Source organism: Lichenostomus cassidix, chromosome 13 (genome assembly GCF_008360975.1).
Source record: "Lichenostomus cassidix isolate B80296 chromosome 13, HeHo_3.0, whole genome shotgun sequence".
Classification (NCBI taxonomy): Eukaryota; Metazoa; Chordata; class Aves; order Passeriformes; family Meliphagidae; genus Lichenostomus; species Lichenostomus cassidix.
This window is the reverse complement of record NC_139494.1, coordinates 16,403,774-16,417,119: the sequence shown is the minus strand read 5'-3', so window position 1 is coordinate 16,417,119 and position 13,346 is coordinate 16,403,774. Positions and strand designations below refer to the sequence as shown.

Below are 13,346 nucleotides of genomic sequence, written 5' to 3'. Positions count from 1 at the left end.
GTGCACTGTATATATAATTAATTCAGGTCTTATATTAATGTCAGAGCTCAAGGACAGAGGGATTTATGATCAGTGCTCATGAAGCAGAGCTGGCTGGTCTGAGAAGGTTTGGGGTGAAGCATCTCAGTGCTGTTGGTGGTGCTATTTTGGATGAATTCTCTGCAAGAGGAGATCTTTCCTGGCACTTTGTACCTCCATAATTAAGAGCTGCTGCAACATTTTGAAAGCAGCCCTGCAGTGAAATGAATTTACTGGCTCAGTGAATTGGTTGCTGATTGCTGGTACAGGCAGAAATTAATCTGCCTGAGCCACAATGGAATCTAAAAAAGGGGATGCTGGGAATCGAGGAAAATTTCATTTTAAAAGCCATTCATAGGCCTGACATTAAATCTGTGTTAGCTGGGCTGCGAGTGGGTTTCCCTCATGTAGGCTCGGAGGTTTTGTCCCTCCAGCTCGTGCTGCTTAATAGGAGATTTCTTCCCTCGAGTCGATGTTTGAGGAAATCCAAGGGGGTTCGTTCATTACCGAGACTTGAGCTGCTCTGGGGGAGCGTGTCCCGCATCCCCAGTTCCCCGCGGAGCTCGGAGCCAGCCGTTACCTGTTTCTGCAGGGAATGAACGGGAAGCCGAGCCCGGCCGCGATCCCAGCGCATCCCGCAGCGCGCTCCCGCCCCGCGCGCTCCCGCAGCTCCCGCGCGCCCCCGCCCCGCGCGCTCCCGTCCCGGTGACGCGGCGGGCTCTGATTGGCGGGCTCCTGGCGGGGCGTGTCTCCAGGCCCCGCCCCCCGCGCCCCTCAGAGCGCGGCCATGGCGTACGGCGGCCTGGCGGTGCCCATCATCGTCATGAGCGTGTTCTGGGGGGTGGTCGGCGGCGTGCTGCCCTGGCTCGTTCCCAAGGGGCCGAACCGCGGGTGAGTGACCGGGGGGCGGCGGGCGCCGCGCACCTTCCCTTCCGTGCCCCGCGGCGGTGGGGGGAGGCCCCGGCGGAGGCGGTCCGCAGCCCTGAGGCGCCCCGCGGTTGGCGGCCCGGAGCTACCGCAGCCCCGCGGGCTCCCGGCGGGTGCTGGCGCAGCGCGGAAGGGCCTGACCCGGCCGAGGTGCAGCGGAGCGGCTGCCTGTGGGGCTGCCAGAGCCGGGCGGTGCCTCGGGAACCCCTGACGGGTGTGGGTTTCCCCCGAGGCCCTGGCACAGGGTACCAGAGAAGCTGTGCTGCCCCTGGATCCCTGGCAGTGTCCAAGGCCAGGCTGGACAGGGCTTGGAGCAACCTGGGATGGTGGAAGGTGTCCCTGTCCATGGCAAGGGGTGGAACAAGATGAGCTTTAAGGTCTTTTCCAGCCCAAACCATTCTGTGGAACCTCTGCAGACAGACCGTCCTGTGTCAAGGTGGTTCATTGTCAGGCGGTATTTGAGCAACAACTTCCTCTTTCTTTCCTCACTTGACCTTTCCTGACTTACTCCACTGTCCTCTGGTTTCCCACTGGGTGAGACTGGGAAGGTTGCTGTAGTGGATTTTGGTTCTGGGTTAAATGGTGCCCTGGCAGCTGAGGACAGCAGCAGGGCTGGCAAGCAGAGGTTCTTCCTGCAGTGGTTTTGGCTGCTCGGGTTAAAAAACAGACAAATTTTTGTCTTTCTCTTTTCTCTAGGAGATAATGGCTTCTTAATCTGTCTTCCTCTCTCTGACACTCCCTCTACTCCACAGGTACCAACTCTCTCAGTTCTTTATCTAAACCCTCAATATTCCTCAGGCTCTGATTATTTCCTGCCTCACTTTCAAACCTAATGTGTGTTTTATGCCTGGAAAGTCGTCTGTCCTCAGAAGTACCTTGGAAATATGGTTTCCAGGCATTGGAAGTGTGGGAATTCTGTGGGTCACCAGCAGATGTTCTGTCATTATCCCAAAATGTGATTGTTTAACAAGTATGGGTAGAGCATTGCTGTGTTCTGGTTCTACAGCCACACCTTGTAGGCTGTTCACCTCTCATCTTCTTGAGAAAAATACCCAAAAAGTCTCTATGCAAAGCCAGTTCCTGAATAGGCTTTTTCTTTTCCTAACAAAATAAGTTAGTGCAAGCTTTTCACTGACCTAAGAATTCACATTGCTTGGGTTAAAACACCCAAACAATGGCTGTGGGACTCTCTGGAAGAGTTGCTGAAGCTTAATTCAGGCTGTGTTGGCTTGGTAGCATTCTTTTGGAAGCTGACAAAGTGGATGTGTATTGATAAATGAAAAATATTGAGTATTATTTTTGGCATAAAAGGGTAGGAAGTTAGTGACCTACCATGATGTTTTGTTACTTAGTTGGGGAAGCAATGTATAGATGGAAATGCCTTTTTATAATTTAAAAAAGACCCACCAAACCAAAAAAACACTCCACTTTGCCACTGAGTTCCATGAGCTGCAGAGATCACTGTTAGAAAAATCTCATTTCCTCTCCTCCCATTTCAAACCCATCTGTGTGTGTAGCTGCAGTTTTGCCATTTTCAATTGCAAGAGCTTGGTTCTTCCTTCTTTTCAGCTTTCCTGTGGTTTCTGACACAGTTATGTTTCACTGAGAAAGGAAAATCTTACGCTGCAGTTCATTTCACGTGGCTTTGAGATTTTATTTTGTACTCTGTTTGTAACCCCCTCATTCATTATATAAAATTAAAAGTGACAAATTGACACTGAAATTTTCTGTAAGTAGAATTCTGCAGATGGAAAAAGCGTTTATTTTGTACCTCCAACCTCACCAGTGTGAAGGACACTGCCTCAGATTCTGCTCCTCTCCCCAGTGATTTTGTTAAATACAGCTGTAAACTGCGGGGCAGAGCTGTGTCAGTCCTGCAGCTCTGAGCCTCTGCAGTTTACTCAGCTGGAAGAAGCCAGAATATTCATGTTGAGTCATCTTTTCATATGATCAAAGTCAAACTTGCTCTTGTTTGCTGTGGTTTTTTGGTTTTTTTTTTTTTTCCCTGTGTATCTTGTGGTCAAGTCACAACATGACACCTGATCAGCTGTTTCTCCTTCCTCTTGGCAGTGTTATCAACACAATGCTGGTGACCTGTGCTGTTTGCTGCTACCTGTTGTAAGTACAAATAATGTCCTGCCTCTTAACCCACTCCTGGTGTAAGCACAAGTTCCCTTTTTACAGCCTCAGAGCAGTTAGAAGCTTTTTGAATGTGTCACACATGTGGTGTTCTTTGACTGCTCTTAGAATTCTCAGTTCTAAAGACCTTCAGTGTGCTGAAGAAAACTTTTTCCCGTTGGAAAATACTGAATTAAAAGGAACCTGAATTTTTCTTGCTGTCCTCTGGCACATGTGCTCTGCATGGAGTTGATATTCTTCCCCTCCAGTTCACTGCCTCATTTGCTCACAAGTATAGTGATAGTTGGTCAATTCTAGGAATTTCCTGATTCACAGGCTTTTTTTTGCCTTTTTCCTCTCTACTTCACATTTAATTCTGAGGTGATACTAATTCAAACCCACTGAGCAGTCTTGCTTTTAGATTGCTTGAATATATTCTCAAAATCTGGTAGAGTGGTGGGTGGAGAAGCTTCTGCATGGTGGTTTTTTTAGTGATACTTTGATATATTAAGACCATTTCTGTTTAAATGCACAGCATATTTTGAGGCTGCTGCTTTTCTGTAGGAGATTTTTGTAGCAATAACAAAGTGACTTGTTGAGAGCTCTTCATATCATTTAAGCCAACTGTAGCTGGAGGCTGCAAGACAAAGCTTGTTTGTGTTTTTCTCTCTCTGTTTAAGGACCTTAGAGACTGATTTGTAGAAAAATAAGTGCTGTGCAGGAATAACTTTGGAAGAATTTGTTGTGGAGAGTGAAGTGATAAAAGTCTGATTTGATCTTAAGGGTTAACTTGTAATAAAAATCATTCTTTGGAGTTCCATTTGAGCCTGAGTAGTATTTTTATTTTTCTGAATTATGTAGGCATTATTTATGCTATTCAAAGGAATTTAATATGAATATTTAGAGAAATGCATTGCACTGTTGGCATGTTCCAGGAAAAGCTTGTTTGATTCTGGGTTGGGTCAGACTGTGGAACATGGTTTAGGTTAATAACTCAGAGTTTATCCAGGTTAGATCTTTTTAAATTTTATTAATAATTCAGAGTTTATCCAGGTTAGATCTTTTTAAATTTTATTTATATCCAGAGTAATTTGATATGTAAACTCCTAAGAAATCACTCTTGGTTAACTGTAAAAGTCCAGCAAACTTGGTTCTGTGTTTTGTGTCCAAGGAAGCTTTTAAATTAAAGTTTTGCTGAGTGACCATAGAAATTTGAGAAGAGCTTTGCAGTGCGAGCAGCTTGAATTTGGGATTGAAATTTGGGAATCTCAGTGCTGTGAAGGTCTCCTTGCCCTGCACATGAAGTGTGTGGCAGCCCAGTCTCATTGTAAGTCCCAAATGCTTGACTCAGAAAAGGCAATTTTTTGGTGGTTTTTACTGAGTTGCTGCATTTATGTTACAGTGAGTTGGGTGGTTTTTATTTAGGAGGAGGGTTGAGCTTTGTTGTGGTTTTGTTTAAAGCTTTCACTTGGGTTTTTTCTACAGAAATAATGTCCTACTCTTCTAAAATCCTTGAAATTTAGAATTTGGTGTCTTTATTTTTTGAAGGACAGCTTTCCTAGAAGCAGATGCCATGTGGCATCTGCAGCATCCTCTGGATTATGAAATATATTTGTAGAATTTCTTAACTTTTGGCTGAATTCTGTGAACTCTTCCAATGTACAGTGGTATTTCATTTGTAAGTTTAGTTGATTTTTTTATCTGAACAGACCCATTATAAATCCTACTGTCATTAACATATTTCATAATCTACTCTTGCATATCCAGGGGTTCCTTGGTAATTTTGTGGGTTCTGACTTGGTTTCTGAATTCCCTTTGGCTTTCTCCAATTATACATTGAAAAAAAGAGAAGCAGCAAAATCTTAGGATGTTTTCAATTGCCAGTAATTGTACCCAACCACATAAATTGCATTTGTAGTGTCTGTTTGCCAGAATGAAACAAAAAGCAGATTTTTCTCTTCATGTTCCAAGATAGAACTTGACTCATCACACAGTCTTCCTTTTTTTTTTTTTTTTAATTTTTTCATTTATTCTGTATAAAATTGTAGAACAGCCCTGGTTGGAAAGAACCTCAAAAGATCTGGTCCAACCTTTTTTTTCCTATGTTTTATCCAAACATGGAAGTTTATTCTTCCTGTATCCTTTTCCTTTTGGGGGAGGAGGCACTGAAAACATTTCAGGCCTTAATTTTGGGTGATTAAAGAAAGAGACTAATTTTCCATACCAGTCTTGAAGGAAGCCCAGAAAATTGTTTCTGAGGGTTCTTTGTTGGATATTTTAGGATTAAAATAATTTCTGCTGTCCCAGGTATTTGTGTGTCCTTAGCAGGTGGCTGGTGCTGTTCTGTGCTCCTCTGTAGAGCTGTTTAGTCTCTGCTAGATTTGTTTTTATACTCTCTAAGTTACTTTTCTAGTTGAAAATAGGGAAAAAAACTACTTCCTGTCTTCATTAAACACCACTTGATTGACAAATTGATTTTCATCAAACTGAATTTGAAGTCAATCACATTTCAACTTAAAGCTGTTCCTTCTGTATTTAGATTGAATGGTGGTAATTTTGAATAACCTTATTGATTACATGCTATTAATTTGGTTGTTCTATGGAAGGTATTTGCATGAGTGAGTGCCTAATTTGTGTACAGATCCTGTACCCAGCAACCTTTTGAAGAACACACCATTCCCAAGAATCTCCTAAAATTTAATGCAGTGTCTAAGGAGTTACTGCTGCAGAAATTAGAGGTTCCACCATATTGTGAGGTGCTGTCAAAGTCTAAATCTATTTTGCTGTGCATAAAGCAGTTCCTGAACAGTGCCATCATGTCCTGACACAGGACAGGGTGCTTGGAAAATCGTATTATTTCCTCCTGATTCTAGCAGGATTAAAATATGGATGCCCAAATTGACATTTAAACAGAGATAGCAGGACCTTAATTTGTAACACGAGCACAGACAGATGGCAGTTGTGGTGGGAAGACCTTTTAAAAAATCTCTCTGGTGCAGCAGAAGGGACTTTAATTTCCTTGTCTGAGCTGGATAATTAACAGTAACTGTTCTAAGTGGGATCTGGTAGAATGTAAGGACCTGTGGGTGGCTCGAATGCCATACCTGCTTTTAGCAGCTCTGGAACACTGCATCTTGGAGACAGAGGTTTGTTTTACTCTGAATGCTGCATTTTGTTTGGTGTTTTCACTCTGGATTATTGTATAAAAAAGCATCGCTTAAGCAAAACACGGGAAAAGCTTTTTTCATGACTTACCTTGAATGCAAGGCAGTCAGAACCTAACAACTGCTTTAAATTGCTCAGCCCTCGCAGAGCAGGGAGGAGGAATGTGCTGCTGCCCTAATGCCACCCTGGCTCAGAGCTCGGGTATCCAGCATGGCCCCGACAAATGCCTTTTGAAAACTCCACACTGCTCTCCCCAAAGCCTGGTGACATAGGTTGAGGTTTTCAATGTGCTCCCAGCTCATTTAATTCACAGCCATGCTGGGTCTGAGCTCGGGAAGCAGCGAGAGGTGAGAGATTCGTGCGTGGAGTTCCTTCCTGCTCTGCAGTGACAAAAGGAATAATGTGCTTTAACAGGCTTTTAGTGTTCTACCCTCCTCCCACTTGTGTTACTTCAGGATGCTGGAGGCAGATGGCACAGTGCTCTGGCACCTTTGGATCTGTCTGTTGGAGCTGAAAATTAACCCTAGCAAAAGAAATTCCGCGAGAATTTTAAGAGCTAATTTGCTTTTCCCTTAAGTAGATTTAACACCATGATTAACACGATCTCAAAATACATTGTTGCCGCTGCTTTGGACAGCAAAGTAAAAACGTGTCAACCTAAAGGTTGTTGGCTGCTCTCCGTGGTGTCTTGCTGATGTTTTAATTCCTTTGTAGAGCCTGCAATGTGTTCCAAGGCTTGTGTGACTGATGGACTGCTGCAGGCTCAGCTCCTTCTTTTAGCTGGAGTTCTACCCTGTGCAAAACTGAAAGGGGCTTTGCAAGGAAATATTGGTAAATTTGAAGAGGATTGATGTGTTTTCTTTAAGTCTGACCCACATCTTTTGCCTGTGGCAGTTCCAGGCATTTTGCAGCCGACCTGCACTTGGTTTGCTGGTCAGAGCATCAAGGTTTGTGTGGAATTTTCCATGACTGCCTAAGCACTCTGATACATTTGTGGCAGCTCCCATTACAAAGCTGCTCTGCTTTTTCTCCTCCTTACAAAGCATTCTAGAAATAGCAGACACATGAGCCAGTGCGTTCACTAAATGTGTTTATACAGTTAGTATTTAACATAGATTTAAATCCATGGAAGCATCCATTGCTTTTTCTGACTCTTGTAACATTTACAAAGCAAATATATCTTTAAACAGTGGAATATTTATTTCTGTTTAGCTTTCCTGGATATTTTCCACAAACTGCATTCCTCCTGTTCTCAGTTCTGGCTGTGGCTTCTGCAGTGTTAGTTTGTGCTCTGCCCCATTGAAAAGGCTGCTGTGCTGATGATCTGGGGTTTGTTGTCATATTGGAGTTGTTCTTGTGGGGTTGTTTTTTGGTCTTTTTTTTAATGTTCCTATAGCATTGTACCCTTTTGCTTCATGTCCCTGTTTCTTGACCTCTGTGCCAGGTTTAAATTTGCTTTTGTTCAGTCTCTGAAAAATATACCATGTCTGCAAGGGCAGGTTGTCAAGCACTGAAAAGCAAAGTAGAGAGAGGATGTTTCTCAGAGGTTGTTGTTGAAAGGATGCTTCAAAGGCACTGAAAAAAGGTCTGTCTCTTTTATGTTGCTATCTTCTGAGCCCCCAAATACCTGAGTTTCATGTGTCTCAAAACACTTTCCTGTCAAGAGAAGTGTGAGGGAAGTGCTGTGAGGTGGTTTTGTGTTGCTTCCAATTGACCAAGACAACCTATTTCAGTTGCAGAATGATTTGATGCCATAACTTCACTGCTGGTGTCTGATCCTTGGGTATGAGCTTGAGTAGAATTTTTGTTTGAACCTAGACCTCCCTGAAATAGTCTTTTCCTCTCTGATAGTCCTCATGCTTTGGACAACCTTTCCATGTCTGTCATTTGGCTGATGTTGTCTCTGTTGGGTTGGGGGATTCTCTTGCAGTTGGCTGATTGCAATTCTGGCTCAACTCAACCCTCTCTTTGGGCCGCAGTTAAGCAATGAAACAATCTGGTATCTTAAATTTCACTGGCCTTGAGGATGTCTGCCTTGTGCTGCAGTTCACTGACTAGGTGAGTATGATCAGATTTATTGATATATTTGGTGAGTTAAAGCCTCAGGAGACATTGAACAGTAGTGTGAGCAGTGTGCTCAAAAACAGTAGTGTGAGCAGTGCTGCAACAAAACATCTTTTGGATGTTAATCTTGGCTGGATACATGAAAAGTTTGAACTGAATTACTGACAGTTATTTTGCTTTCTGCCCTGTTGTGTGGTGTTGTGTTCAGGGGTTTGTAAGGAGAAAAACATTTCTTCCTACGAAAAAAAATTAACTGGGCTGGGGTGTTTTTAAATAGCTAACGTAAGTGGATTTCCTAACCTTTAGCAATTGTTAAACCTGTCCTCAAGCCTATTACCATCTCATCTAAGGCCTGTCCTGATTTCCAAGGCAACAGAGTTGCCCTCATTCATCTGGGAAGTTAGAGTGGGAACTGCCATTAGAAAATGTTCTTTATCTCCTGTCAGTGCATTGCACTAGCTCTGAGCTCCCAGCTCCATGGTTTATTATGTTTTTAATGACAGCCTGTGTGCAGCTTTAATCCCAGGTGACCTGGTGGTTGCTATCTGGGCAGTGCTGCTGGAATGTGGTTCTTGCAGTTCTTAAGTGTTATACTAAAAGTATCTTGGTGCTGTTGGGTTTGTCCAGAGTTTGGAATTGAAGGTTCAAATGAAGGAAATGTCGAAACAAGCGCCCATGATTATAGTTTTTAAGCTGGTAACTGAATAATTAAACACAGTTTTTTTTGTCCTTGTAGAACACAGTCTTAGTCCAGTGCAGCAGGCAGTGACAGTTGTAATAGCTCTGTTAAATGCTCTCTGTGAAGTGTGCTGGATATTTGCAGTGAAGCAAAGCTTGCCTGTTTCAGAGAAGGCTTCCTGGGAACTGGGATGTTGTCAGACTGGGCCCTCTGTGTGTGTCTGCAGCTTCTTTTAAACACCAAGCAGAAGCTAAAGGTAGACTTGGCCCTGCTTCAACTCCAGGCCTGTAATTAGCTAAGTCAGTCAAGCAGAATTTCCTAGGAGCATTTTCACTGCTCGGGTGCTAACATATAATTAGTTAGCTAAAACAGAGAACAGTGTGTTTTGGTAATGGGCATACAGATCCCTGAATCCCATAGGATGATACAGTTGCCTGGGATCTGAAATTGAAATGGAGTTATCTGGACATAAAAATTGAGCTTCGTGGTCTTCATGTTGAAACCAGCAAGGACAGCCAGGAGATGAGACACAACCTCTGGACTCCTGCTAGCAGAGTCAGGCATTTCCCCCTCCATTTCAGTGAAGGATTTTCCCGAGAACTGGAGTTAAATTTGTACCAAGGAAGAGAGGGAACTTGTGTGTTTGAAGATGACTGAAGAGTTTGTGAGGAGCTGTCACTTTTAAAGTTATTAATGGAATATTTAAGCCCTGCATAGCACATGTGTTACATGAAAGAGTTTGTTTTAACCTTTGGTACATGTGATTTCACTGGCTTGATATTGGAATAAAATTAAGATTCTTATCTCTGAAAAAGAATGATTAAAAAAAGTAAAAGCATATAATAATCCTCAAATATCTGTTCTTTGTTGCTAGAAACGTGCTATCCTAGGACACAGCCCTCCAGTTTTTGAATGCTGTTGCAGGGCAGAGGGAGGTGCTCCATGTCCTGTCCTTGCTCTTGTGGAGTTTGTGACTAAATAGGAGCTGTGAGTGAGATTCCATCTGATAACAGTTGGGGTATCTCTCTGACACTGCATGGATTCCCATCAGTGTAGCAACCAGTTATTTCTGGATTTTGAGACGTGCTTTTTCAGCATTCATGGGACTATACTTGTTTCTCCCTCCTGTTCCTTTCAGTTGAGGTTTGGATGGATTAGTATGGAAAATGCAAAGAGAATGAAGTGCTAACTCCCAAAATGGATAGATCCTTAAAAATAAGGATAATTTAAGCAAACCCATTTTACTTTACCAACTGAGCAAGCTGAAAATGCTCCAGTGAGCTCCTCATGTTCTGCTGAGGAACTCTGCATATGCTGACTTGATTGATCTCTGCCAAATTACACAAGTTTGCTCTGTGTTTTCAGGCTCTCTCCCTCCCGTCCCAGGGATGATTTTATAGCAAGCCATTTGATACATCACCAAGTTAATGGCTTGGATGGCAGCATGGAAGAGCACACAAAGCTCTGTAGCCATGGTAAACGCAAGCTGTGGACTCTTCCAAGCTGTGTGATGCAACACTGCCTTTTCTCCTCAACTTGGTCAATTCAGAGTCTGTGTTCTCAGAGCAGGAACTGTCTTTGTGCAAGTGTGAGAAGGGCTGTAATCCAGCTCACTGGATGCTGTTGCAGCAGTGAAAACATTTGAGGGAAATAGTTGTTCTACCAGCTTATAATGTAACTAAAACTACTTGCAGTAACTTCAGAAATGAAACTGCCAAGAAAACATCCACGCGGATGAATTATCTACAGTTCTTGACCATTGCTCAGTGCATTTGTGGAATGGAAATAGCTGTGGTTAACAGCCAGGTCTTCAATTAGCAAACTGTCTCCACGGAAAGGAATAATGAAGTTGCCTCTTGCTTTGCAGGTGAAGAAGAGATGAAAAACTCCACTGACCCAAAGGTGCCCTTTCCGTAGCTGGTTGGATCCAAAGCCTGCAGTAATGCCTTAACCTTTCTAACGTTCTTCAAGTGGCTTGTTCAAAGTCCTGTATTTTTTCCTACTGTACCATTTTACAGTGTGCCTAATGCAATTTATACTCCTCTTTGGTACTGTCAGTTTTTGGCTGTTAACTCCAGATGTGATGAAAATATCTATTTTTACGGGTCATGGAATCATATTTCCTGTTCATTTGATCTGTCATAACACTTTATATTTGCAGGTCTTAGGTTGTCTGTCATTGTGCTGTTCACCCCTGATCTGTTTGCACTGGACAAAAATGTGTGCAATAAACTGTGCAAGGAGAGGAGAAACAGTGTTGCCACAGGCTGATGGCAATTCTTTTTTCTTTTTCCAATGAATTGTGTTCTTGAGAAATCTGGCCTTAAATTTCTCATGCCTTGAAATAAAACTAATCCTCTGCTTAATACAAAGTGTTCTCATTGCCATGTTTTAACTGTTACTTTTCTGTGGGTTTAATCGGATACTTGGAGTTGAGCTGAGGAAATTTAGATGATGTGGATAAATTGTAATGAAGTTAAATAGTAAGAAGGGATGGGCAGCTTGTTGCATGTATCAAGACCTCTCTCGAGTAGATCTATAATAGGATTAAGTTTGCAATCTAAAATAGCTGAAAGGTGCAGGAATAAGTGAGTGCTTGGCTTGAGAGCCTCTTCTCTAGGAATTTCCCATTGAGGGAGGCTCAGAGTAGCGAAGGTAACATGGCTAATGTGGATGAAACATTCATAGCAATTTTGACAGGAGGCTGATTTAATGCCTGGCAGATTTGAAGGATATTTATAGGAACAAATGGGTTGAATTGAACAGCAAATATTACAGTTGTTTTGTACTGATCTGACATTTGTGTGTGGAATTGCAGACCTGGCAAAGCACATGGCAGTGTAGGCAAGAGGTTCCTGAGGCTCCTGGATCTGGTCAGTTGTTTGCTAAGGAGCAGCTTCAAAGGATATAAATTCTGCTGCATGTACAGGAGCCTTCCTGAATGCTTCCTTGCCTCATATCCAGATCAATTACAACTATTCCCTTTATTGTTGTGCACGAGGACATAATGGAATGGTTAATATTTTCTTTTCTCTCTTGGATAGCACCAGTAACTTGTTCAGTAGGACAGCACTCGTTACTGCACAGGAAATTCCAAGATCCTGACATGTAACTTGCAGTGATCCAAAACTGGACAGTGTGAATTGCAAAAGAAGGAAGAATGTGTTCATTATTACAAATAAGCGTAGCAGCTGTTGGGACTGGAATAAAGGATTTTTTGGTCATGTTACCTTCTAAGAGCTGAATTTTAGAGTGCAAGACGTACACCACATTAGACAGTCTGTGCCAAATAATTCCTAAGGAAATTGAAACCAAGTGATCATATAAAAACTTCTGCTTGTCGTCTGACTTTTGAAGTGTGTGGAGAATAAGATATGTTGACATTGTATGAGGGGGAGAGAAACAGTTCAAGACGTTGACAGATTTGAGATTTTAAGTATATTGATCTGCTTGTCATATTTACCCTGAAGTGAAATATCCCAAAAGAAAACATTCAGTGACAGTGCTGTTAGTTTATTGTGTTACCACTGTATTTAACAAGCTTTCTATTTTAGGTTCTAAGCTATCACTCGCTCTAGAAGAGACAAATAAAACAGAATTCCCATGGGGTGTCTCACTAGTGATAAATTTAATGGAAAGATCTACTCCAAGCCTGGACAAAGAAGCCATAGAGCCATTTTCACCTAGATGCTTCCCAGAAAGAAAATCCCCTGTTTCAGAGTGGTTAATACTTCCTCTGAATCAGATGCCAGGTGGTGACATGACTGAAGAAACTGCAAGAATAATATTTTGTGTCTGTTCTGTTGTGTGACCTTCTCTCTGCATGGTGGTTGTGGAATGGTCTGCTCCATGTGTGCCAGGAATTAACACTGCTTGGGGTAATTTCTTTTTTTTTTTGCATGGCTGCAGGAAATGAGGACAGAGGGATTCAGGCACTGCTGTCCAACAAACAATGCAGGTACCAGAGCCTTTAGCACGCATCGCTCTTTGTTTTCCAGCAGCGGAAGAGAACGTGGAATGTTCAAGTATAAAAGAAAGAAGTTTGTGCTTGAAATGGAAAGCCTGTGCTCGCAGAGGAAGATATTTGGGTGAAAAATTAGGAAGGTGAAGGAAACTGGCTCCACAGTGAAGTCGTGAAGATTTTAAAGTCATAAACCGTGGCAATGTGTAGAGCGAGACTTCAGGTCAGGGTCATTTCAAATACTTGTAACTGCTTTTGCTCATATTGTTTAGGAAATTCTAATATCTGCGTCTCTGCCCCTCACAAGAAATTGTTCTGGAGACTTTATGGAAGTTTACTTTTCCTCTAGGGGAAGTCATGGAAGCACGTTACTCCTGTGAAGGGCTGAGTTGTCAGAGATGGGTGGCTGCTCTG

At 42.7% G+C, this 13,346-nt stretch overlaps 1 protein-coding gene across 2 annotated transcripts; it reads left to right on the top strand.

Annotated features, from left to right (window-relative positions):
• Positions 1-754: 754 nt before the first annotated feature.
• ATP6V0E1 (ATPase H+ transporting V0 subunit e1) lies at positions 755-11,343 on the top strand. 2 transcript variants are annotated; one of them, XM_085073998.1, is made up of 4 exons: positions 756-909; positions 3,016-3,063; positions 8,159-8,286; positions 10,839-11,343. In XM_085073998.1, the coding sequence occupies exons 1-3, from the start codon at positions 806-808 to the stop codon at positions 8,250-8,252; spliced, it is 246 nt and encodes an 81-aa protein (XP_084930124.1). In that variant the 5' UTR covers positions 756-805; the 3' UTR covers positions 8,253-8,286; positions 10,839-11,343. The 2 variants fall into 2 exon arrangements, with proteins under 2 accessions (XP_084930125.1, XP_084930124.1); XM_085073999.1 differs by lacking the exon at positions 10,839-11,343 and having other exon boundaries at positions 755-909; positions 8,159-8,291.
• The last annotated feature ends 2,003 nt before the right edge of the window (positions 11,344-13,346 follow it).

What these genes read in the sequence shown, in the direction of transcription:
- ATP6V0E1 (XM_085073998.1), top strand. Translation starts at nt 806, where the DNA reads ATGGCGTACGGCGGCCTGGCGGTGCCCATCATCGTCATGAGCGTGTTC. An exon ending in CCCAAGGGGCCGAACCGCGG is followed by an intron (nt 910 to 3,015) that starts GTGAGTGACCGG and finishes TCCTCTTGGCAG; the next exon opens with TGTTATCAACACAATGCTGG. An exon ending in GCTGTTTGCTGCTACCTGTT is followed by an intron (nt 3,064 to 8,158) that starts GTAAGTACAAAT and finishes ATTCTCTTGCAG; the next exon opens with TTGGCTGATTGCAATTCTGG.